The sequence below is a fragment of the Aegilops tauschii genome, chromosome 6, assembly GCF_002575655.3.
Source record: "Aegilops tauschii subsp. strangulata cultivar AL8/78 chromosome 6, Aet v6.0, whole genome shotgun sequence".
NCBI lineage: Eukaryota > Viridiplantae > Streptophyta > Magnoliopsida > Poales > Poaceae > Aegilops > Aegilops tauschii.
This window is the reverse complement of record NC_053040.3, coordinates 222121301-222144433: the sequence shown is the minus strand read 5'-3', so window position 1 is coordinate 222144433 and position 23133 is coordinate 222121301. Positions and strand designations below refer to the sequence as shown.

Sequence of the window (23133 nt, the reverse complement as noted above, 5' to 3'; positions counted from 1 at the left end):
TAGTGATGTTCACCATTGAAAACTACTCCATCTCACGTGATGATCGGACATGGTTTAGTTGATTTGGATCACGTGATCACTTAGATGATTATAGGGATGTCTATCTAAGTGGGAGTTCTTAAGTAATATGATTAATGGAACTTTTAATTTATCATGAACTTAGTCCTGGTAGTATTAGCATATCTATGTTGTAGATCAATAGCTCACGTTTAGCTCCCCTATTTTATTTTTTGATATGTTCCTAGAGAAAACTAAGTTGAAAGATGTTAGTAGCAATGATGCGGATTGGATCCGTGATCTGAGGATTATCCTCATTGCTGTACAGAAGAATTATGTCCTTGATGCACCGCTAGGTGATAGACCGACTGCAGGAGCAGATGCACACGTTATGAACGTTTAGCAAGCTCGATATGATGACTACTTGATAGTTTAGTGCACCATGCTTTACGTCTTAGAATCGGGGCTTCAAAGACGTTTTGAACGCCACGGAACATATGAGATGTTCCAAGAGTTGAAATTAGTATTTCAGACTCATGCCCATGTCGAAAGGTATGAGACCTTTGACAAACACTTTGCCTACGAGATGGAGGAGAATTGCTCAGCTAGTGAGCATGTGCTCAGAATGTCTGAGTACTACAATCACTTGAATCAAGTGGGAGTTAATCTTCTAGATAAGATAGTGATTGACAGAGTTCTCTAGTCACTATCACCAAGTTACTAGAACTTTGTGATGAAGTATAATATGCAAGGGATAACGGAAACGATTCCCAAGCTCTTCGTGATGCTAAAATCGACGAAGGTAGAAATCAAGAAAAGCATCAAGTGTTGATGGTTGACAAGACCACTAGTTTCAAGAAAAGGGCAAAGGGAAGAAAGGGTCCTTCAAGAAGAATTGCAAGCAAGTTGTTGCTCAAGTGAAGAAGCCCAAGTCTGGACCTAAGCCTGAAACTGAGTGCTTCTACTGCAAAGAAAATGGTCACTGGAAGTGGAACTGCCCCAAGTATTTGGCGGATAAGAAGGATGGCAAAGTGAACAAAGTTATATTTGATATACATGTTATTGATGTGTACTTTACTAGTGTTTATAGCAACCCCTCAGTATTTGATACTAGTTCGGTTGCTAAGATTAGTAACTCGAAACGGGAATTGCAGAATAAACAGATACTAGTTAAGGGTGAAGTGACGATGTGTGTTGGAAGTGGTTCCAAGATTGATATGATCATCATCGCACACTCCCTATACTTTCGGGATTAGTGTTGAACCTAAATAAATGTTATTTGGTGTTTGCGTTAAGCATGAATATGATTTGATCATGTTTATTGCAATATGATTATTCATTTAAAATCAGAGAATAATTGTTGTTCTATTTACATGAATAAAACCTTCAATGGCCATACACCCAAGGTGAATGGTTTATTGGATCTCGATCGTAGTGATACACATATTCATAATATTGAAGCCAAAAGATGCAAAGTTAATAATGATAGTGCAACTTATTTGTGGCACAGTCGTTTAAGTCATATTGGTGTAAAGCGCATGAAGAAAAATCCATGCTGATGGGCTTTTGGAATCACTTGATTATGAATCAGTTGATTCTTGCGAACCATGCCTCATGGGCAAGATGACTAAGACTCCTTTCTCCGGAACAATGGACCGAGCAACTGACTTATTGGAAATAATACATACTGATGTATGCGATCCAATGAGTGTTGAGGCTCGCGGCGGGTATCGTTATTTTCTGACCTTCACCGATGATTTGAGCAGATATGGGTATATCTACTTGATGAAACATAAGTCTGAAATATTTGAAAAGTTCATATAAATTCCGAGTGAAGTGGAAAATCATCGTAACAAGAAAATAAAGTTTCTATGATCTGATCGTGGATGAGAATATTTGAGTTACGAGTTTGGTCTTCATTTGAAACAACGCGGAATAGTTTCGCAACTCACGCCACCTGGAACACCACATCGTAATGGTGTGTCCGAACATCGTAACCGTACTTTATTAGATATGGTGCAATCTATGATGTCTCTTACCGATTTACCACTATCGTTTTGGGGTTATGCATTAGAGATAGCTGCATTCACGTTAAATAGGGCACCATCTAAATCCGTTGAGACGACACTATATGAACTGTGGTTTGGCAAGAAACCAATGTTGTCGTTTCTTAAAGTTTGGGGTTGCAATGCTTATGTGAAAAAGTTTCATCCTGATAAGCTGAAACCCAAATCGGAGAAATGTGTCTTCATAGGATACCCAAAGGAGATTGTTGGGTACACCTTCTATCACAGATCTGAAGGCAAGATATTCGTTGCTGAGAATGGATCCTTTCTAGAGAAGTAGCTTCTCTCGAAAGAATTGTGTGGGAGGAAAGTAGAACTTGATGAGGTAATTGTACCTTCTCTCGAATTGAAAAGTAGCTCATCACTGAAATCAGTTCTAGTGATGTCTACACGAATTAGTGAGGAAGTTAATGATGATGATCATGAAACTTCAGATCAAGTTTCTACCGAACCTCGTAGGTCAACCAGAGTAAGATCCGCACCAGAGTGGTACGGTAATCATGTTCTGGAAGTCATGTTACTAGATCATGACGAACCTGCAAACTATGAGGAAGCGATGATGAGCCCAGATTCCGCGAAATGGTTTGAGGCCATGAAATCTGAGATAGGATCCATGTATGAGAACAAAGTGTGGACTTTGGTTGACTTGCCCGATGATCAGCAAGCCATAGAAAATAAATGGATCTTCAAGAGGAAGATGGACGCTGATAGTAGTGTTACTATCTAGAAAGCTAGACTTGTCGAAAATGGTTTTGACAAAGTTCAAGGTGTTGCCTACGATGAGATTTTCTCACTCGTAGCGATGCTTAAGTCTGTCCGAATCATGTTAGCAAATTGCCACATTTTATGAAATCTGGCAAATGGATGTCAAAACTACATTCCTTAATGGATTTCTTAAAGAAAGAGTTGTATATGATGCAACCAGAAGGTTTTGTCGATCCTAAAGGTGCTAACAAAATGTGCAAGCTCCAGTGATCCATCTATGGACTGGTGCAAGCATCTCGGAGTTGGAATATAAGCTTTGATGAGTTGATCAAAGCATATAGTTTTATACAGACTTGTGGTAAAGCTTGTATTTACAAGGAAGTGAGTGGGAGCACTACAACATTTCTGATAAATATATGTGAATGACATATTGTTGATCGGAAATAATGTAGAATTTTCTGGAAAGCATAAAGGAGTATTTGAAAGGAGTTTTTCGAAGAAAGACCTCGGTGAAGCTGCTTACAGATTGAGCATCAAGATCTATAGAGATATATCAAGACGCTTGATAACTTTTTCAATGAGTACATACCTTGACAAGATTTGAAGTAGTTCAAAATGGAATAGTCAAAGAAAGAGTTCTTGCCTGTGTTACAAGATGTAAAATTGAGTAAGACTCAAAGCCCGATCACGGCAGAAGATAGAAAGAGAATGAAAGCCATTCCCTATGCCTCAGCCATAGGTTCTATAAAGTATGCCATGCTGTGTACTAGATCTATTGTATACCCTACACTGAGTTTAGCAAGGGAGTACAATAGTGATCTAGGAGTAGATCACTGGACAGCGGTCAAAATTATCCTTAGTGGAATAAGGATATGTTTCTCGATTATGGAGGTGACAAAAGGTTCGTCGTAAGGGGTTACGTCGATGCAAGTTTTGACACTAATCCATCCAGATGACTCTAAGTCTCAATCTGGATACATATTCAAAGTGGGAGCAATGAGCTAGAATAGATCCGTGCAGAGCATTGTTGACATAGAAATATGCAAAATACATACGGATCTGAATGTGGCAGACCCGTTGACTAAACTTCTCTCACAAGAAAATCATGATCACACCTTAGTACTCTTTGAGTGTTAATCACATAGCGATGTGAACTAGAATATTGACTCTAGTGAACTCTTTTGGTGTTGGTCACATGACGATGTGAACTATGGGTGTTAATAACATGGTGATGTGAACTATTCGTGTTAAATCACATGGCGATGTGAACTAGATTATTGACTCTAGTGCAAGTGGGAGACCAAAGGAAATATGCCCTAGAGGCAATAATAAAGTTATTATTTATTTCCTCATATCATGATAAATGTTTATTATCATGCTAGAATTGTATTAACCGGAAACATAATACATGTGTGAATACATAGACAAACATAGTGTCACTAGTATGCCTCTACTTGACTAGCTCGTTGATCTAAGATGGTTGAGTTTCCTAACTATAGACATGAGTTGTCATTTGATTAACGGGATCACATCATTAGGAGAATGATGTGATTGACTTGACCCGTTCCGTTAGCTTAGCATTTGATCGTTTAGTATATTGCTATTGCTTTCTTCATGACTTATACATGTTCCTATGACTATGAGATTATGCAACTCCCGAATACCGGAGGAACACTTTGTGTGCTACCAAACGTCACAACGTAACTGGGTGATTATAAAGGTGCTCTACAGGTGTCTCCGATGGTGTTTGTTGAGTTGGCATAGATCGAGATTAGGATTTGTCACTCCGATTGTCGGAGAGGTATCTCTGGGCCCTCTTGGTAATGCACATCACTATAAGCCTTGCAAGCAATGTGACTAATGAGTTAGTTGCAGGATGATGCATTACAGAACGAGTAAAGAGAATTGCCGGTAACGAGATTGAACTAGGTATTGAGATACCGACGATCGAATCTCGGACAAGTTTCATACCGATGACAAAGGGAACAACGTATGTTGTTATGCGGTTCGACCGATAAAGATCTTCGTAGAATATGTAGGAGCCAATATGGGAATCCAGGTTCCGCTATTAGTTATTGACCAGAGAGGTGTCTCGGTCATGTCTACATAGTTCTCAAACCCGTAGGGTCCGCACGCTTAACGTTCGTTGACGATATAGTATTATATGAGTTATGTATGTTGGTGACCGAATGTTGTTCGGAGTTCCGGATGAGATCACGGACATGAAGAGGAACTCCGGAATGGTCCGGAGATAAAGTTTGATATATGGAATAATAGTGTTTGGTCGCCGGAAGGGGTTCCGAATGTTTCGCCGGAAGGGGAAAGCCCACACGGTTTTTGGAAAGCGCAAAAGGATGTTTTGCGGAGTCCAGGGGCCAGACATCAGGGTCCCTGGCGTCTGGGTCCAGACACCGGGAACCCTTGCATCTGGCCCTGGAGTGCGAGAAGGACTCTTGCCTTTCGGGTGAAACCGACTTTGTGGAGACTTTTACTCCAAGTTTCAACCCAAAGGGTCAACATATAAATAGAGGGGCAGGGCTAGCGCAAAAGACACATCAAGAAACACCAAGCCGTGTGCTGGCAACCCCGTCCCCTCCAGTTTATCCTCCGTCATAGTTTTCGTAGTGCTTAGGTGAAGCCCCGCGGAGATTGTTCTTCACCAACACCGTCACCACGCCGTCGTGCTGCCAGAACTCATCTACTACTTCGCCCCTCTTGCGGGATCCAGAAGGCGAGGACGTCATCGAGCTGAACGCGGAGATGTCATACGTTCGGTACTTGATCTGGACGGATCGTGAAGGTGTACGACTACATCAACCGCATTGATAAACGCTTCCGCTTACGGTCTACGAGGGTACGTAGACAACACTCTCCCCTTCGTTGCTATGCATCACCATGATCTTGCGTGTGTGTAAGAAACTTTTGAAATTACTACATTCCCCAACACATTCCTATTTCTTGCATGGGACCTAGGGATGCACCCAAGGACAAAAGATTTGATTTTTCAACCAATTTATATGTACTGGAGCATGTGCATGTAGTTCAAATTTAATTATGCACATAAATGCATTGAAAACTCAGTTAATGCATAAAAATGTCAAAACGAACCGGAAAATTTTCAAAAAATAACACAACACTCTTGTTGTTCTATGTTGACACGAGAATTTTTTTGAAAGGAATGAGGCAATGGAAATCATTTCGTCCCCGAAGGTGGGGCGTTCCCTACCGAAACCATCATGCTTGTTGTGAGAAGCTCTGGTTTGTGAGAAGCATATACCGAAACCTGCCCCAAATGGGACAAAAAATTTACCATGACATGTTGATGCCGCTCCATGATAGCATGCCAAGTTTCATGAATTTCAGACGAGTTTTAGATTTACTAGAATTTAAAAACCAGGTATCTCAATGTTTGCGGCTGAGTGACGGTGGCAGGGTGTTAGACATTCTTTCCCATTTCTTGCATGGGACCTAAGCATGCACCCAAGGACAAAAGATTTGATTTTTCTACCAATTTATATGCACTCTAGCATGTGCGTGTAGTTCAAATTTGAATTATGCACATAAATGAATTGAAAACTCAGTTAATGCATAAAAATGTCCAAAAGAACTCCAAAAATCACAAAAATTGACACAACACTCCTGTTGTTCTATGTTGACACGAGAAAAAATTTGAAAGCAATAAGATGAAACGGATATCGTTTCGTCCCCAAAGGTGGGATGTTCCCTGTTGAAACCATCATGCTTGTTGTGAGAAGCTCTGGTTTGTGAGAAGCATATACCCAAACCTGCCAAAATGGGATGAAATATTTACCACGGCATGTTGATGCCACTCCATGATAGAATGCCAAGTTTCATGAATTTCAGATGAGTTTTGGATTTACTAGAATTTAAAAACCAGGTATCTCAATGTTTGCGGCCGAGTGACGGTGGCAGCGTGTTTGACATTCATTCCCATTTCTTGGATGGGAACTAAGCATGCTCCCAAGGACAAAATATTTGATTTTTCAACCAATTTATATGCACTTGAGCATGTGCATGTAGTTCAAATTTGAATTATGCACATAAATGCATTGAAAACTCACTTAATGCATAAAAATGTCCAAACAAACCCCGAAAAATCACAAAAAATAACACAACACTCCCGTCGTTCTATGTTGACACAAGAAATTTTTTGAAAGCAATAAGAGGCAATGGAAATCGTTTCACACCAGGAGGTGGGGCGTTCCCTACCGAAACCATCATGCTTGTTGTGAGAAGCTCTGGTCTGTGAGAAGCATATACCCAAACCTGCCCCAAATAGGACAAAAAATTAAAACGACATGTTCATGCCGCTCAATGATAGCATGCCAAGTTTCATGAATTTCAGACGAGTTTTCGATTTACTAGAATTTATAAACCAGGTATCTCAATGTTTGCAGCCGAGTGACGGTGGCAGGGTGTTTGACATTCATTCCCATTTCTTGCATGGGTCCTAAGCATGCTCCCAAGGACAAAATATTTGATTTTTCAACCAATTTATATGCACTTGAGCATGTGCATGTAGTTCAAATTTGAATTATGCACATAAATGCATTGAAAACTCACTTAATGCATAAAAATGTCCAAACGAACCGCGAGAAATCACAAAAAATAACACAACACTCCTGTTGTTCTATGTTGACACGAGAATTTTTTTGAAAGCAATAAGAGGCAATGGATATCATTTCGTCCCCAAAGGTGGGGCGTTCCCTACCGAAACCATCATGCTTGTTGTGAGAAGCTCTGGTTTGTGTGAAGCATATACCCAAACCTGCCCCAAATGGGACAAAAAATTTACCACGACATGTTGATGCTGCTCCATGATAGCATGCCAAGTTTCATGAATTTCAGACAAATTTTGGATTTACTAGATTTAAAAACTAGGTATCTCAATGTTTGCGACTGAGTGACGGTGGTAGGGTGTTTGACATTCATTCCCATTTCTTGCATGGGACCTAAGCATGCATCCAAGGACAAAAGATTTGATTTTTCAACCAATTTATATGCACTGGAGCATGTGCATCTACTTCAAATTTGAGTTATGCACATAAATGCATTGAAAACTCGCTTAATGCATAAAAATGTCCAAACGAACCCTGAATAATTCCAATTCTTTTATGATCACTGCAGATAAAAGGTCTAGCAATTCAAACACCGTCCATGGCCGATGTGACCCCATTATGTAATTCAAATCAAGACAAAAAATCTAGTAGATCCCACATAGTTTATTATAACCAACCGTGTGAGATGCAGCAGAAAATATCTTCGCGCACCGTCGGAGTATAGTACGCATACGGCTTAAGCGAGAAGGTGCGATGGCTACAGTCCACAGCTCGCTCTGAATAAGGGACCGTGTCTGATGACACTTTGCGTGCCAGTTTTTTTGCTGAAGCGCTTCCAAATTTTCGACTTCCGCGGAAATATCAACCTCCCCGCCCCCTCCCCCTTACCAAAAGCCACATTTCCCCAGTTTCCGCCTTCCTTTCCAAGTTGAACCTTCACTCATTGCTTGCATCACCGCCTCCTCGCCGGCGACCCTCCTTCACGCTGCTCGACCTCGCCTATCCAGGCAGGTAATCCACACCAGACCACCATACTCCTCCTCCTTCCACATCCCACAATCCCCGACCGCCGGCGCGAGCGCGACCACTTCCACCAAAATCACCGACCCCTCCACCAAATAAGTGCCGCCCTAAGCCATGATGCACGCACTATGCCAGGATCTCAAGGAGCATTTGACAGCGGAGAAGCAAATCGCGGCCGCACGCGCGGATGAGGTCGTGATGGCTGCCATTCGTGCCGACCCCTAGATCTTCGAGGAGCACCTCGCTGTCGAGGCCACCGTTGACGCCTCGTGCGCCAACGCCGCGACGCGGTTGGATGCTTTAAATGATAGTTCGTGGCATTTTCTCGAGGCCACCGTCGGTGCCTTCGACGAAGACTACGAGGTGTTTTCTTAGCGTGCATGTGCTTAACTCATCTCGAGAGCCAGCGGGTTGGTGCCCAAAGCGGCTCAGGCAACTCACCACTACAACAAGGGCACCCACGATGCAGAGGCCTCGCCCTCTTCCATGTCCAAGGAGCCAATCGTCATCGATATCTCGGACAATGAGGAGTAGCTTGTCTTATTAGCTCACTATAAGGACCCATGTTCTGTTTGCTAGCTACTGCCTTTCCTTCACAAATTCTAGTGAATTGGTGCTATCTACTTTTACCATGCAATCTTCTGGTATAGTGTATATGTTCTATATGTCGTGTAATGTGGTGTTCAGTTAACTGCTTGGTTCCTCTGCAAATGTGATGTTCAATTCTTTAGGGTGCAATATTTCCAAGTTGTTAAGCATCCTTGGTTTGGTTAACTGTCTGATCTTCTATTAGGAGTATGTTATATTGTGCAATGTGTTCCTTAGTTAACATTTGGTTCATTTGTTCTGGTGTTTAGTTAGCTGCTTGGTTCAATTCTGCAATGCGATGTTCAATTGTTGTGGCTGCATCTGTTATTGTATACCATGTGAGGAATAAATCGAATTTGGCTATACTAAATACATGAGAAACAAATACAATTGCTATATTTCCAAGTTGTTAAGCATGCTTGGTTTGGTTAACTATCTGATCTTCTATTAGAAGTATGGTATATTGTGCAATGTGGTGCTCAGTTAATGTTTGGTTCATTTGTTGTGTTGTTTAGTTAACTGCTTGGTTCAGTTCTGCAATGTGATGTTCAATTGTTGTGGCTGCATTCTCTTATTGTATAACATGTGAGGAATAAATCGAATTTGGCTGCACTTAATACATGAGAAACATATACAAGTGCTATATTTCCTAGTTCTTAATCATGATTGGTTTGGATAAATGGGTTTTCCATGTGGCTTGAATTAATCTGATGAATCTGCAATGTGCTTATTTTTCATCGACATATTTTACTGATACCATGCGAACCTTTACTTAACCTGATGACTAACTACCTTATATGTGTTGCAGGGAAACAATGGGAAGCACTGAGGTTTACAAGGTGGTACTAACTATTATACCTTGCCTTTTTTTATTCCTTTGCCCCATTTCCAATATAGAGAAGATATTTATGCACATCCTTGTTTTCAGGCTTCACTGATGATTACCTCTCAAACCACCTCTGTGGTCAGGAGGCGAGGAAAATTTTCATACAACACCCACGGTTCAATATTGAAGTGTTCCTGAAGAGGTCAAAGGATGGATGGTCAATCATTCACAGGCACTGGCCTAAAGTGGCAAAGACATTCAACATGAATGAAGGCTCAATATTCACCTTCCACTTCAGCTGTTTTCCAGATGAGATGCATCTCTCTATGTACCGTCTATGATGCTAATTTCGAAAGGTTCTAGATGTTGCATGTGAAACTTGCTGCTGGTGCAGTTGTGTAATGGGGTAGCTAAGTGCTGAAGCTATATCATGTTGTACTCCGATGTATTTCAATTATGAAATCCTGCTTCCTTAATATGGAAACAGAATATACTATGTGCTTAATATAAATGTCAATTAGATTAGTAAATGGATTATTAATAATAGGGTAATTAGCCCACTAATTGGGCAATTAGCTTGCTAATTGCATTTTCCTATTGCAAATGGTTAATGAGAAAACACCGTGGGCCATGACCTCAGGCAAGGCACACAGATTCCAGGAATAAACCGTGTTGGATCAATGAACAATCACACATGACATTCTCTTGAAAACTGTTTGCGTTACGCCACCTTGTGCAAACGTTTTCCTTGGAGTGACTCTGTGGGATGTATATACGAACGGAAACATTTAGCGGTGACTGACTGTGTGTGATATACTTACGACTGAAATGATTTCACCTGTATAATTGTATTTTTTTAGCACTACTATACGTATTTCTGTATTTGAGTGCTCGCTGGTCGCACACGACCTCATTTTGCCAAGCGTGTGTGCCAGGAGGGCATATCCCTAACGGTTTCTGGGTCATGTGGGAAGGACCCCCCTATAGCCCACACTCACTTGGCGACGGTTCCGAATGCCGTCGTGGAAAGGCGTTAAAAACCGTTTGTTTAGCACCAACGCGTACTAGTGTATTGATGCCAATGTGCTACAGTGCTTCACGAGATCAAGGGCTGATGGTTTTAGCCAAGTAGGTGAACTTGAACTTATTGTACTCGTGAACTAGAACTGTCATGTTTTCTTGCAAGTTTGGGAGGTGGGAATGAACTTGAGTAGCCTGCTTTTTTGCCCCTATACTTATGAATGATGTGTGCTTCTTTTTTTAAAGTTGCACTTATTGTCGCAAGGAAATTGAACTGATATGTTTGTTGTAAGTTTGGGCGGTGGATATAAACTTGAGTAGCATTTATTTTTTGTAGTGGGTTGCTTACTCAATTAGAGCTTGTGATTATCTGATTTGTTTGTACTTCTTAATTACAAATTACCTCTTTTATTTTGTTGTTTTGGAGGCTGAATTTTTTGTTTCATTATGATTTGTTAAATTCATTTTTCCTCTGTGATTTTTTGTCAGGTTCTTTTTCCTACTTTTGATCCGCCGTCATTTGCGGCTGCCATGAAGCCTAGTGAAGAATCTGGGCATTGGTGCTTGATTGTTCTGAATTTGAGGTTCCGTCGTTTCGAGTGTCTTGATTCACTCCGCGATGAAACTTGGAGTGTTGTAGTTAGATTCTTAAGGACCATGACAGATAACATAAAGAAGCTTTGGAGGGAGTCCAGCGTAGACATGGCCAAACCGTTCTCGCCGGCGCATATTAATGGTTTCTCTTGCGAGTTTGTGCGGATGCCGCAGCAGCAAAACACATGAGTATCCGCTTTTAATGATTTTTATTAGTTGTTTTTGTTGCTGGAAAGCGTGGCTTTGCAATTTTTGGTTGTGTTCCTGTATTTCGAATTTGCGATGTACCCTTTTGTCTTTTCTTTTGTTAACAAGCATGATTGTGGCTTCTTTATGCTACAAAACTGCAAGACCTATCATTGCTGGGAGGATGGTGTGATTGAAATGTTGGATTACAGCCACGAAGACATTGTTGACATTAGAAAGACTTTGATGTGTACCTGCGCAACTAGCGATGTGTTTGATGTTGACTTATGGGGTTTCTTTGGCATCGAACCCTGTACGTATGCATGACCTTTTGTAATTTTTTGCAGCTTGTACTTCTTGATTAGTACTGTCATGAATTATTTATTTGAACTTTACCCTTGATGCGCTCCTTCTTTTTTTATTTGCAGGTGAGTGGCTGGATCTTGGTGAGCATGACTACATGATCTTTGGCAGCCATTTCTCGGAGCTCGAGCGTGTAGCTATTGATTTTAGCCAGGGGCGTTCTCCCGAAAAGACAAGACCTGGTGTTATGAAGGGACGGTTGGGAGCTCTGAAAGGTTCTACGGCTGATTGTGCAGAGAGCCCCTCTACACCCAAGAATCCCATTGTGGAATTGGTAGACAGTGATGATGATGCGTTTGACAAGATTGCTGGCATGGGAAGAGTCACCAGGAGCGCTGCTGCCAAGGGTGTATCTCCCCTTGCTGGAATAGTGGGCCGTAGAGCTAGTGTTGCTAGGAAGGATCCTGCTTTGAATTCTGACAATGTTGTAAGCACGAAGCGTGCACCCAGAGCTCCTATAAAGTTTTGCTCCCCTGTGTAGCAGCTTCACCCTCATAAATTCCCTCACCTGGATAAGGCTCGCAAGTTGTATAATCTATTGCTTACTGATGAAGGACGTGAGAAGTATGTCAAGTGAGTATATATCATTGTGTTTCCTCTTCTTTTCTTCTGCTGTTTCTAACTGCTAGATAAATATGACCTGAACTGCTCTTTTTTATACAACTTGAACTGCTATGAATGCCTTATCTTGCTCCCGCTACTTTTTGTTCTTGTGTGTGCTGCAGGACTGCATTCTCAATGATACCTCAGCCCGATGATAACGTAACTATCTTCACTGGGAAACTCATCTGGAAGTTTTTGCACCTGGGCAAATGATGGAGGGTGATGTAATGGACTTCCTCATTGATGATTTGAAGCGAGATCCCGAGAGAAATGTTGATTTCACATCTGGAAAAAGGATATTACTGAGTCCATATTTCATCACGGTAATCAATCAGATTGTTTGTTTCTGTGAAACAAGACTGCCTATTGTTTTACGAGTTTTAATAATACTTTGCTTGTTGATCCTTTTCCCATGTCTTTTTGGCTTTTTGCATGTTGTGCTTGACTGTACGTCTTACGGTGATGAAGATACAGAGTTTAATGTGGAGAGTGCAACGAGGGATTTCAAGAGCTATGTTAAAGTGAGGAAGACTTGCTCAGTGCCGACCTTGTGAGATCTACTAGCTGATTTTTGGGTTTATTTGTTTGTTGTGATGCTGGTTTTTATTTTGAATATCTCTTTTTTGTTCATTTGTTTTTAGATCATGATATATCTATTCAAACCTATGGTTTTATCAAAGGATTTGAAAGTGAACCACTTTTCCTTATATGTCATGAATCGGTACCGAAGTAGAATTGACATCCTTGACCCTTTACCTTATAAGAAGAACCATCGTCCTTCAAAGAACACCTATCATAAAGACTGCGAGAAGATTGTGAGTGATATTTATTATCTGTACAGGATTAATTTTTCTGCCTCTTTGTTTTTGCTTTTCTGAGACCTGAAATTGTGTAGTTTCTTTTCTTTTTTTACAGATCTCTAGATTGGTCCAAGTAATGAAGGCTGTGTATGGTGATGCTCAGTATAATGCGAGCAAGCAGCCCAAATGGGAGGTTTTTGCAAAGAAACCAACGTTTGTCAAGGTTCCACTTCAAGAGTCGAATGAATGTGGCCATTATACTCTGAAGTATGCGGGAACCTATGATGGTGAAAAGATCATTGAGAACATTCAAAATAATGACGTGGGTTCTAGTTGAGATTTTCACTTTCTGTGTGTGGGTGATCTATTCTTTTTTTATGTGTCATGATTTTTGATAATTTGTTTTATTGTTTTACAACCTCGTATTTTGATTTGAACGCTGAGGATCTGCATACAGTTGTGTTCAACCAGAATAACGAGGTTATGGTGGTGGAGCTTCCCGAGGAGGTTTAGGCTTTGGCTCCTGGTGCATAGAAGAAATGGTCATCATTTGCGTAGTGAATGGGATACTTGTGTGATATATCTCTTGAAAGCATTGTAGGCTTTGTTTGTAGTGTTTGATGTCGTGTCAACTACTATGTAATAACTGGTATATTTTGTGATGTGTTTAAGTGTGGCACAACATTTAACAAACTTTTTTTCCATGATGATAATGTGGTTGAATAGTTGTTTCACCTATGTCTGTTTCATCGGGAATACCTTTTGGTTAAGTTTTATTTTTTGTACTGAAGTCTTATACACTAGCTGAACTGAAAACACCTTTTTTCAAGTGCATTGCAAGTTGTTTTTTCAGTGAATTTTTGTCCTTGGTTGAACTACAATCTATTTGGTTGAGTCTTGGCCTTCTTTCTCAAGGCATTAATTGGTATCATCATAGAACTTACCAAATAAACTAAGTTTTACTGAGATTTCAATTGTGCTAGTACTGTGATCATTTTATTTTTTTGTGTTGTTTGGAACTAGTACCTCACTGGTCAAGATGGGCTTATGCTTCTATTGTCTTTCTTGTGATTTTCTCCTTGGTCAAACTGATATCTTATTGATTTAGTTTTGGACTTATTTTTTCTAGGTTGTGGTTATTCTCAAGGCAATATTTGTTATCATCATAGTACTTGCCATATAGACTAAGTTGTACTGAGATTTCAATTGTACTATTATGGTTATTCTTAGTGTGTCGCTGTTTTAGGGAATGTGAACTAAAGCTTCCCGTTCCTTTTTATTTTTGTAGAATGGATGTATTGTGTGTTCAAGTGTACTAGTACTTTCAATCCTAGTATGCTAGTGACTAGGAAATACGTACTGATGGTTCTTTGCTTTTCCTGTTGCAGTACTTAGTAATTTTATAACTACTATTAGCATGATGCTGTTAGTACTGAATGTTGACCTCGGCTGTAACTTAGTCTTTTTAGTGTTCTTCTGAAACTAAAAACTGATTTTAGTGTGATAGTACTACTGTACAGGACTAAGCTATACCGAGTGTACAAGGCTACTATTTGCTGTTGTCCTTAGTCTGCCATTGTTTTTTGTGAAAATATCCATGTGTGATTTGTTGCTCCATGACTAGTGCTGGATAGCAGCCATCAAGTTTCATTCACAACCCACTTCAACTTCAAATGATGGATAAACAAAATAGGAAGCTAGCAAACTTGTTTAACGACATAAGCAAACGATGTACTTGATGACATAAGCAAACTTGTTCAAACCCTGACACACATGATATAAGCAAGCTGGTTCAGCCTAACAAAAGCAAACTACAAATTTGAAACAACAAGATAAAGGACAAGCACAAGCGCAAGCAACACAAAGGCAGACTTTCATGTCTCTTGATCCCACGAAGTGGCAGTGGTAGTAGGGGTTAGCCTTTTGCTCTTTTGGAATTTCCAAACCTGTTGTGATGTTGTCGGTTATCTTCCATGACTTGTACGTGGCGTACGCATCTATTCCCGCGTACTCGATGAGCTTGTCTGGCAGCGGGCTGATCCCCCACAGTTTGTAGTCTTCCTCCCTGTCGATCCTTTTCTTCATGCCTTTGCAGATGGGTGGATGACGATGGCTGCAACATCGGCCAAGGAGTCGTACTCTTTTCTGGTGGTTGGAACTCTCCAGTTGCGCTGAATGTCGATGAAGTTCTTGGGGTTGATCTCCAAACCAGACTTCTTCAGCATCCGCTTGTCACCTTCAATGCTAAAACCGGCAAATGTGTACTATTTCTGCTCCTGCAGGAACTCTTTGAGGCGCTTGGGCTTGCAAGGGGGAGACACATACTAAATATTAGTGTTCTTTTTTGAAGATTTTATTCTTCTGTTTTTTTGGTTTACAAGTGATAATCTATGAGGTAGATGCTTATATAGTATAAGTCATGGATCAATGTAGTTCAGAAACTAGTACACAAAGTTCTGAAATTAAATTCAAGTAACACCGTGTCATTTTTCTTTTTTGGTATCTTCAGTGCTTCACCAAATGCTTCACCAAGTTCAAGAACCTATAACCAGAGTAAATGATATATGTGCTGCTTACTTCAAGTTTAGTTTTCTTTTTGTTGAATAAAAGACCTATACCAGTGCTTCACCAAGTTCTTACTTTATTTCTTGCTGCTGAAAATTACATCAGACCAGGTTCAGAAACTACTTGTGTACATCAAGTTTAGAAACATCTTTTAATACATCAACTCTATAAACTACACTAGTGCATCAAGATCAGAATCTATGCTAGTACATCAAGTTCAGAAATTAATCTGTGAAACAATTTTCAGATGCTAATCCAGTGCATCAGTTTTAGATGCTAATCTGGTGAAACAATTTTAGAAATGCATCTAACTTGAGAAACATGTACTCGTGCATCAACTTCACAAACTATAGTTCTTCATCTAGTTGGGAAACAAGTTTAATGAAATTTTTAGGGAGTAGTACTAGTAGAATAGATGAATGAACAGTAGTATGGGTTACCATTTTGTGGCCGCTGTGATGTGGTACACCAAGCAGAGTTCCTCCATGCACAACTGCAGGATTGCTGCCATTTGGGGAGGTTCATCTTTGCTGGTGTACTCCACATCAACTCCGATGAAGCTAGGATACAAGCCGCCGTCCTTCATCCTGAGACTGCTCACAATCTCGTCGGCCTTGTCTGGTTCGCTGGTGCAGACGATCTCCAGTGTCTCCTTGCCATGGAGCTCAACCCCTGTGAGGGTTTTGGTGTACTCATGCTTCTCGCCGGGGACGTTAACATCGTCGAGGCAGCTGCTCTTGTCGGATGTCTCTCCACGATGACGCTTGGCAGACGATTCTTTCGACATTGCCCTCATCCGGCGACTGTGGGCTTGAAAGAGAGAAGTTTCTGGTTTGTCTGCAGTGGAGATGAAGCGGCAATGGTGGTTTTGGTGATGTGGCAGGGATGGAGTCAATTTTGGGGCTTTTTCAGGGCGTGGGGGAGGCGGCTCTTCCCGGTCGTGGGGGTAGTGGTCGTGGGGTCGCCGTTTGCAGTCCCTTGTGGCAACCGCACAGTGGGTGGCGCGGGTGGTGGCCTGGAAGAACCAACCGTCCAAGCCAAGGGTTTTTATTGTCGCACTGATCTGTCTTGTCAAGCTGTACTATCAGCCACTTATCCCACTTGCACGTCTCAGGGTTCGTGATAATGGAATTTTGTACTGTTTAAGCGACGTATGCTTTGTGATGTTTTTCGTGTGGAGGTCAAGTCTTGTTTTTTCACTGAAGTCTTATACACTAGTTGATCTCAAAACTCTTTTCAGTGCCCTATGAGTTGTTGCTCAAAACTGGGACTTATTTTATTTTCATCTGTCCCTACCTAAGTTAGGCCTTTATAGTTTTTGTACTCTCTTTTTAGTGTACTTATGGTTTAGTGCTGTGTGTACTGAATTTAATTTCATACAACGTATGGTTTTGAAAATTGTGTCACAGTGGTGTGAGTGGCCCGACCTTTCCTGCTTTTTTAGTACAGATGTCATATGTATGTTTGAACTGAGTTTTTTTTGGGATTGAGATTATTTACGACGAAATTGTTAGTTGAACTCTAGACAGATTTTATATAAATAAGAAATTTAGCAGAATTGACAAATAATATTTATTTGAACTTCTTGCATTTTAGTAGTTGAACTAGTCAGATTTTGTATAAATAAGAAATTTAGCAGAATTGACAAACAATACCTATTTGAACTTCTTGCATTTTAGTAGTTGAACTTGAAAGTAATATTTAATTCGCTGGTTTAAATTATGTACATTTAACAGATAGCCTATTAAGTTCCCTGCTTTTTAGAGTTTCCTTGTTTTTGTATCATATTTTTTCCTTTTTTATCATCTGTGGTGCAGAGCTAAAATTATTGTTATTTTTATTTTTGTATTTAAAATTATTGCCTGCGAACTAGTATTTCAACTTTTCTATTTTCAGTTTTCGAACATTTTTTTGTAGTTTATATTTCTTTGCCCCGCACTCCGCTTTGTTTAAGTGGCCTTATTGGTGGGGTGTTTGGAGACGATGGAGGCTATTGGGCAGTTTTCTGGCCCAAATGGCCCGTGCGGGCGATTTGACGACTGCTGGATGTGCGTGTGCTCTAGGTTTAGTCCCACCTCGCTAAGGGAGGGGGCTCTTGACCTGTCTATAAGCGCGAACGAGTCCTACTGGTTGAACTCCTCTAATACTTACCTAAGTGCTTATACACAGCGCTCGCTCTCTCTCATGACCTATGGGCCCTGGTCGGTTGGCCTTGCGTTGTGCGGATTATTATGGATTCGCCGACAGTTCCGTCGTGGGCTCGAGTTCAAGTATCTAGCTGTGTCAGGGCCTACCTATCTTCGGGCGGTCAAATTTTACTTTTTTTTGGTTTGAATCTAGTACTTGACTCCACCAGTAATGTGCACTGATACTTTTTGTTCTAGTTCTTGTGAGTTTTGTGGAAGTGTTATCTTTTCATTTGAGTTTTTGCCTTCTTTTTGTGTTTGTTTTTGTGATTATTCTCTAGGGTGTTCTGGTATCATTTTTAGCACTATGGTACTTGCGTGTAGACTAAGTTGTACTGATAGTTCATTCATAGTAGCACTTATGTTCTTAGTCTAACATTTATTATTTTGAGGGATTATGAACTGATGCTTCTTTGTACTTTTTATATTAGTAAGTATGTACTGTCCGTTCAAGTGTGCACTGATGCTTCTTACCTTTTTCTATTCTTGTACTTGTTAATTTTCTAGCAGCTACATATGAATGAGAACACTACATGAAGTACTAAGAATTTTTGCTTCAACTTTTGAAGCGTTGTTAAGCAACTCAAATTGTACTGATTGTTTTCAACGTTATGTTTTCAATACAATACTGAATCGAAACTACACATGGAACATCATTGTGTGATTTGTTGCTTCATAACTAGTACCGAAGAGCAGGCACAAAGTTCCATTCAGAAGCTACTTTGAATTTGAAATGATGGATTAACAAAATACGAAGCTATCAAACTTATATAATGAGATAAGCAAAACTATGTACTTGATGACATAAGCAAACTTGTTCAAACTTGACAAGCATGACATAAGCAGACTGGTTCAACCCTGACACACAACACATAAGCAAGCTGGTTCAACCCAACAAGAGCAAACTACGAATTTGAAACAACAAGATAAAAGGCAAGCACAAGTGCAAGCAAAACGAAGGCCGACTTTGATGTATCTTCATCCCGCATAGTGGCAGTGGTAGTAGGGACCAGCCTCCTGCTCTTTTAAAATTTCCCACCCTGTTGTGATGTTGTTGATTATCTTCCATGACTTGTATGTGGCGTACACATCTACTCCTGCATACTCGATGAGGTTGTCTGACAGTGGGCTGATCCCCCACAGTTTGTGGTCTTCCTGCGTGTCAATCTTCTTCTTCATGCCTTTGTAGAATGGGTGGATGACGCTAGCTGCAACCTCGGCCAAGGAGTCATACTTTTTTCGATGTATGGAACTCTCCAGTTGCGCTGAATGTCGATGTACTCGTTGGGGTTAATCTCCAAACCAGACATCTTCATCTTCTCTTTGTCGCCTGCAATGCTGAAACCGGCAAATGTGAACAACTTCTCATGCTTCAACATCTCGTTGAGGCGCTTAAGCCTGCAAGGGGAGATACATTTTGCAGATTAGCATTACTTTGATGTTTGAATTCTTCATTTTTGTTTTGTTTTACAAGTGATGAATCCATGAAGTAGATGCTTATATAGTATAATTAATGGATGAATGTACTTTAGAAACTAGTAAACAAAGTTCTGAAATTAAATTCAAGTACACCATGTTATTTTTCTTTTTGGATTATACATAGTTTGAGTCAATGATTTATGTGCTACTTTAGTACTCGTTTAGTTTACTTTTGTTGAATAGGACAACACATACCAGTGCTTCACCAATTTCTTAGTTCTTTTTCTTATGAAAATAACATCAGACCAAATTCAGAAACTACTTCACTACATCATGTTCAGAAAGATCTTTGTAATACATCGAGTACAGAACCTACACTATCGGATCAAGATCAGAAACTACACTAGTACATCAACTTCAGAAATTAATCTTCTGCAAGATTTTCAAATAGTAATCCAGTGCATCAGGTTCAAAAATACATTTATAGTGCATGTACTTGAGAAAATGCAGTAGTGCATCCACTTTCAGAAACTACACTAGTACATCTAGTTGGGAAACAAGTTTGATGAAATTTCCAGGATACAGTACTAATTAAACAGATGAACCAAACAGGGCAAATGAGTACGATGGGTCACCATTTTGTGGCCGCTGCGATGTGGTACACCAGGCAGAGTTCCTCCACGCACAACTGCAGGACTGCTACCATCTAGGGAGGTTCGTCTTCCCTCGTGTACTCCACACCAACGCCGACGAACCTAGGATACAACCCGCCGGCCATCTTCTAGAGCCTAGTGATCATCTCATCGGCCTTGTCTGGTTCACTGGAGAAGACGATCTCCAGCATCTCCTTGCCGTGGAGCTCAACCCCTGTGAGGGTTCGGGTGTACTCGCGCTTCTCGCCGGGGATATGAACGTTGACGAGGTTGCTACTCTGGTCGGACGTCTCGCCATGATGACGCTTGGTCGATGGTTCCTCCGCCATTGCCCTCCTCCGGCGACTGTGCGCTTGGAAGAGAGAAGTTTCTGGTTTGTCTGCAGTGGAGATGGAAGCGGCAATGGTGGTTCTGGGAATGAGGCAGAGATGGAAGAAAACGGGTTATTCCAATGCGTGGACGGGGATGTGTGGGAGGCGGTTCGTTGGGGACGTGGGTGTAGTGGTCATGGGAAGCAGTTGTAGTCCATCGTGGCACCCGCCCAGTGGGTGGCACGGGCGGTGGCCTGGAAGAACCAACCGTCCAGGCCAATTTCTTTGCCAGGGTATAAATCTGGTCGCACTGAGTAGTCTTGTCAAGCTGTACTTATCAGTTGCTTATCCCACTTGCTCGTCTGAGGGTCGGTGATGATGCCATTTTACTGTCGAACTGATCTGTCTTGTCAAGACATACTTATCAGCTACTTATCCCACTTGCACGTGTCAGGGTTGGTGATGATGGAGGTTTGTACTCCTCTACCGTGGGTATTTGGACTGGTGATTGAAGTGTAATTGAACTTACCAAATACCAGTCAGACTATGTGTGTCATGCTAATCTTTTTTAAAACATTTTTGTTTTTTTGAAAGGATTGTTTATATCAACATAATATTTGAAAGTATTTTTATAGATAAATTAGTTTTTCATCAGTACAGGTGTATTATATTTGCACTTTCAATTTTTTCTGTTTGCTTGAGGTAATTATTTTTATGTACTGATGGAGTTTCTGAACTATGACTGGCAAAACCAGACATAGCTTGTTTTGACATAGCTTGTTTTTGAAATGATGTATTTTGAGGTGTTCACGGGTGTGTTTGGTTACTCTGCCTTGTACTGAATAGTGAGAATTATCAGTACTGATGTACTATAAGAGTTTAAATTTTCCTTAACATATTTTTGCTGAGTTACTGGTCGACAGTAGTGTTGACGTTTGCATAAATCCAGATAAGGTTTTTGAAATATATTTGTGACTGCATTCAAAAGGATTATCAAATGGTTTACATAATAATGTCACTTGTCCAGCGGGCACAAATCACAAATTGTATCTTAACTATAGTGCTGATCGAGAAATCGATGATAAAGCTAAATAAGTTTTGGTAACGACAGTGTTTCTGTTATGATTCCTCATTGTGTACCGAGTCAACCGAGAGTACAAGCTTATTTACAGTTGACGTAGCAGCATAACCACTATGGATTCTTCAGTCTTGAGCTCCTCCTAACTGGCCCCGAATGTTGTCCCTTGCCGGCACCCTTTCTTGGCTGAGCCATGGCAGCTTCATCGTCAGTTTCAGTTTCCTCATCCCCAATACTGTCATCTTCATTGTCTTCATCTGATTGGTCGTCATTCTCATCAAACTCTTCTTCTTCATCCTCTTCTTTTGATTTCTTGGAACTCTGGACCTTGCCCTATTTCTGTTTAGCGCCACCGACCTCCTTGCCCACTTTGCATGTGCGGGCATTATGTCCGTCAGTTCCCCCACACTTGCGGCAAGTGTAGCTGCTACGTGTGTCGTCTCCATTGATAGAAACCTGGGCGGCTCCAATCTGCTTCTACAGCTTTTGCTTGTTGATAGTGGCATCTGTGCGGAGTGGGCATGTGCGGTAATTTGATTGGTCACCACGTTGCAGAATTTACATGCCCTTTCCCGAGAGGTTTGCGGTCCAGGACAAATTACACGCGTCTAATGGGGCGTGGCGGCTATTTGGCTACTGAGGGAGTCCTGGATTAAGGGGTCCTCGGGCGTCCGGACTATGGTACGTGGGCCGAACTAATGGGCTGTGAAGATACAAGATTCAGGACTCTCTCCCGTGTCCGGATGGGACTCTCCATGGCGTGGAAGGCAAGCTTGGTGCCCTGATACGAATATTCCTTTCTCTGTAACCGACTTTGTACAAACCTAGTCCCCTCCGGTGTCTATATAAACCGGAGGGCTTAGTCCATAGAGGTAATCATAATCATAGTCATACGGGCTAGACTTTTAGGGTTTTAGCCATTCCGATCTCGAGGTAGATCAACTCTTGTAATACTCATATTCATCAAGATCAATCAAGCAGGAAGTAGGGTATTACCTCCATAGAGAGGGCCTGAACCTGGGTAAAACATTCTGTCCCTCGTCTCCTGTTACCATCAACCTTAGACGCACAGTTCGGGACCCCCTACCCGAGATCTGCCGGTTTTGACACCGACATTGGTGCTTTCATTGAGAGTTCCGCTGTGACGTCAAACATAGGATTGATGGCTCGCCTTGTTGTCAAGGACAGTGTCACCTCCGGAGGAGCACTGGCCCCAGGCCAAACCCTCCGGCTGGGCGGCTTTACCATGACCGCCCGTTCGGCCATTAAACCGACGATGACTTCTCAAGTCATCGCAAATCCCCTCCGTCTTGACTCCGAATACTCCAATCAGATGGATCCGGCGGAGTTGTTGTCTTTGAACGAACTCCTAGATCGCATCACCGCCCTGGGGGTCGCTACAGACTACGATCGGATTGGGCTTAAACCCGATCAGAGAGAAATTAAACCTCCACCGATCAACCACCAGGTAGCGGTAGTAGAGGAGCAAGACAACAACTCTTCCTCTATACTAAGGACGAACTATGTACGGATCTCCGAGCTCGAAGAGCCGGATACCTGCCTTTGGAAA

The 23133-nt window shown here is 41.3% G+C and overlaps 1 protein-coding gene across 1 annotated transcript; it reads right to left on the bottom strand.

The window, feature by feature from the left end:
• Window positions 1-15432: 15432 nt before the first annotated feature.
• Window positions 15433-16703, bottom strand: LOC141025979 (uncharacterized). The gene is made up of 2 exons (XM_073501917.1): window positions 16357-16703; window positions 15433-15595 (listed from the first exon to the last, which is right to left on the bottom strand). The coding sequence occupies exons 1-2, from the start codon at window positions 16701-16703 to the stop codon at window positions 15433-15435; spliced, it is 510 nt and encodes a 169-aa protein (XP_073358018.1).
• Window positions 16704-23133: the final 6430 nt, after the last annotated feature.

Bases quoted from the DNA above. Each gene is read 5' to 3' on its own strand.
- LOC141025979 (XM_073501917.1), bottom strand. From the start codon at position 16,703: ATGTCGAAAGAATCGTCTGCCAAGCGTCATCGTGGAGAGACATCCGAC. The intron at 15,596-16,356 runs GTAACCCATACT...TGCCGGTTTTAG, and splicing joins ATCACAGCGGCCACAAAATG to CATTGAAGGTGACAAGCGGA.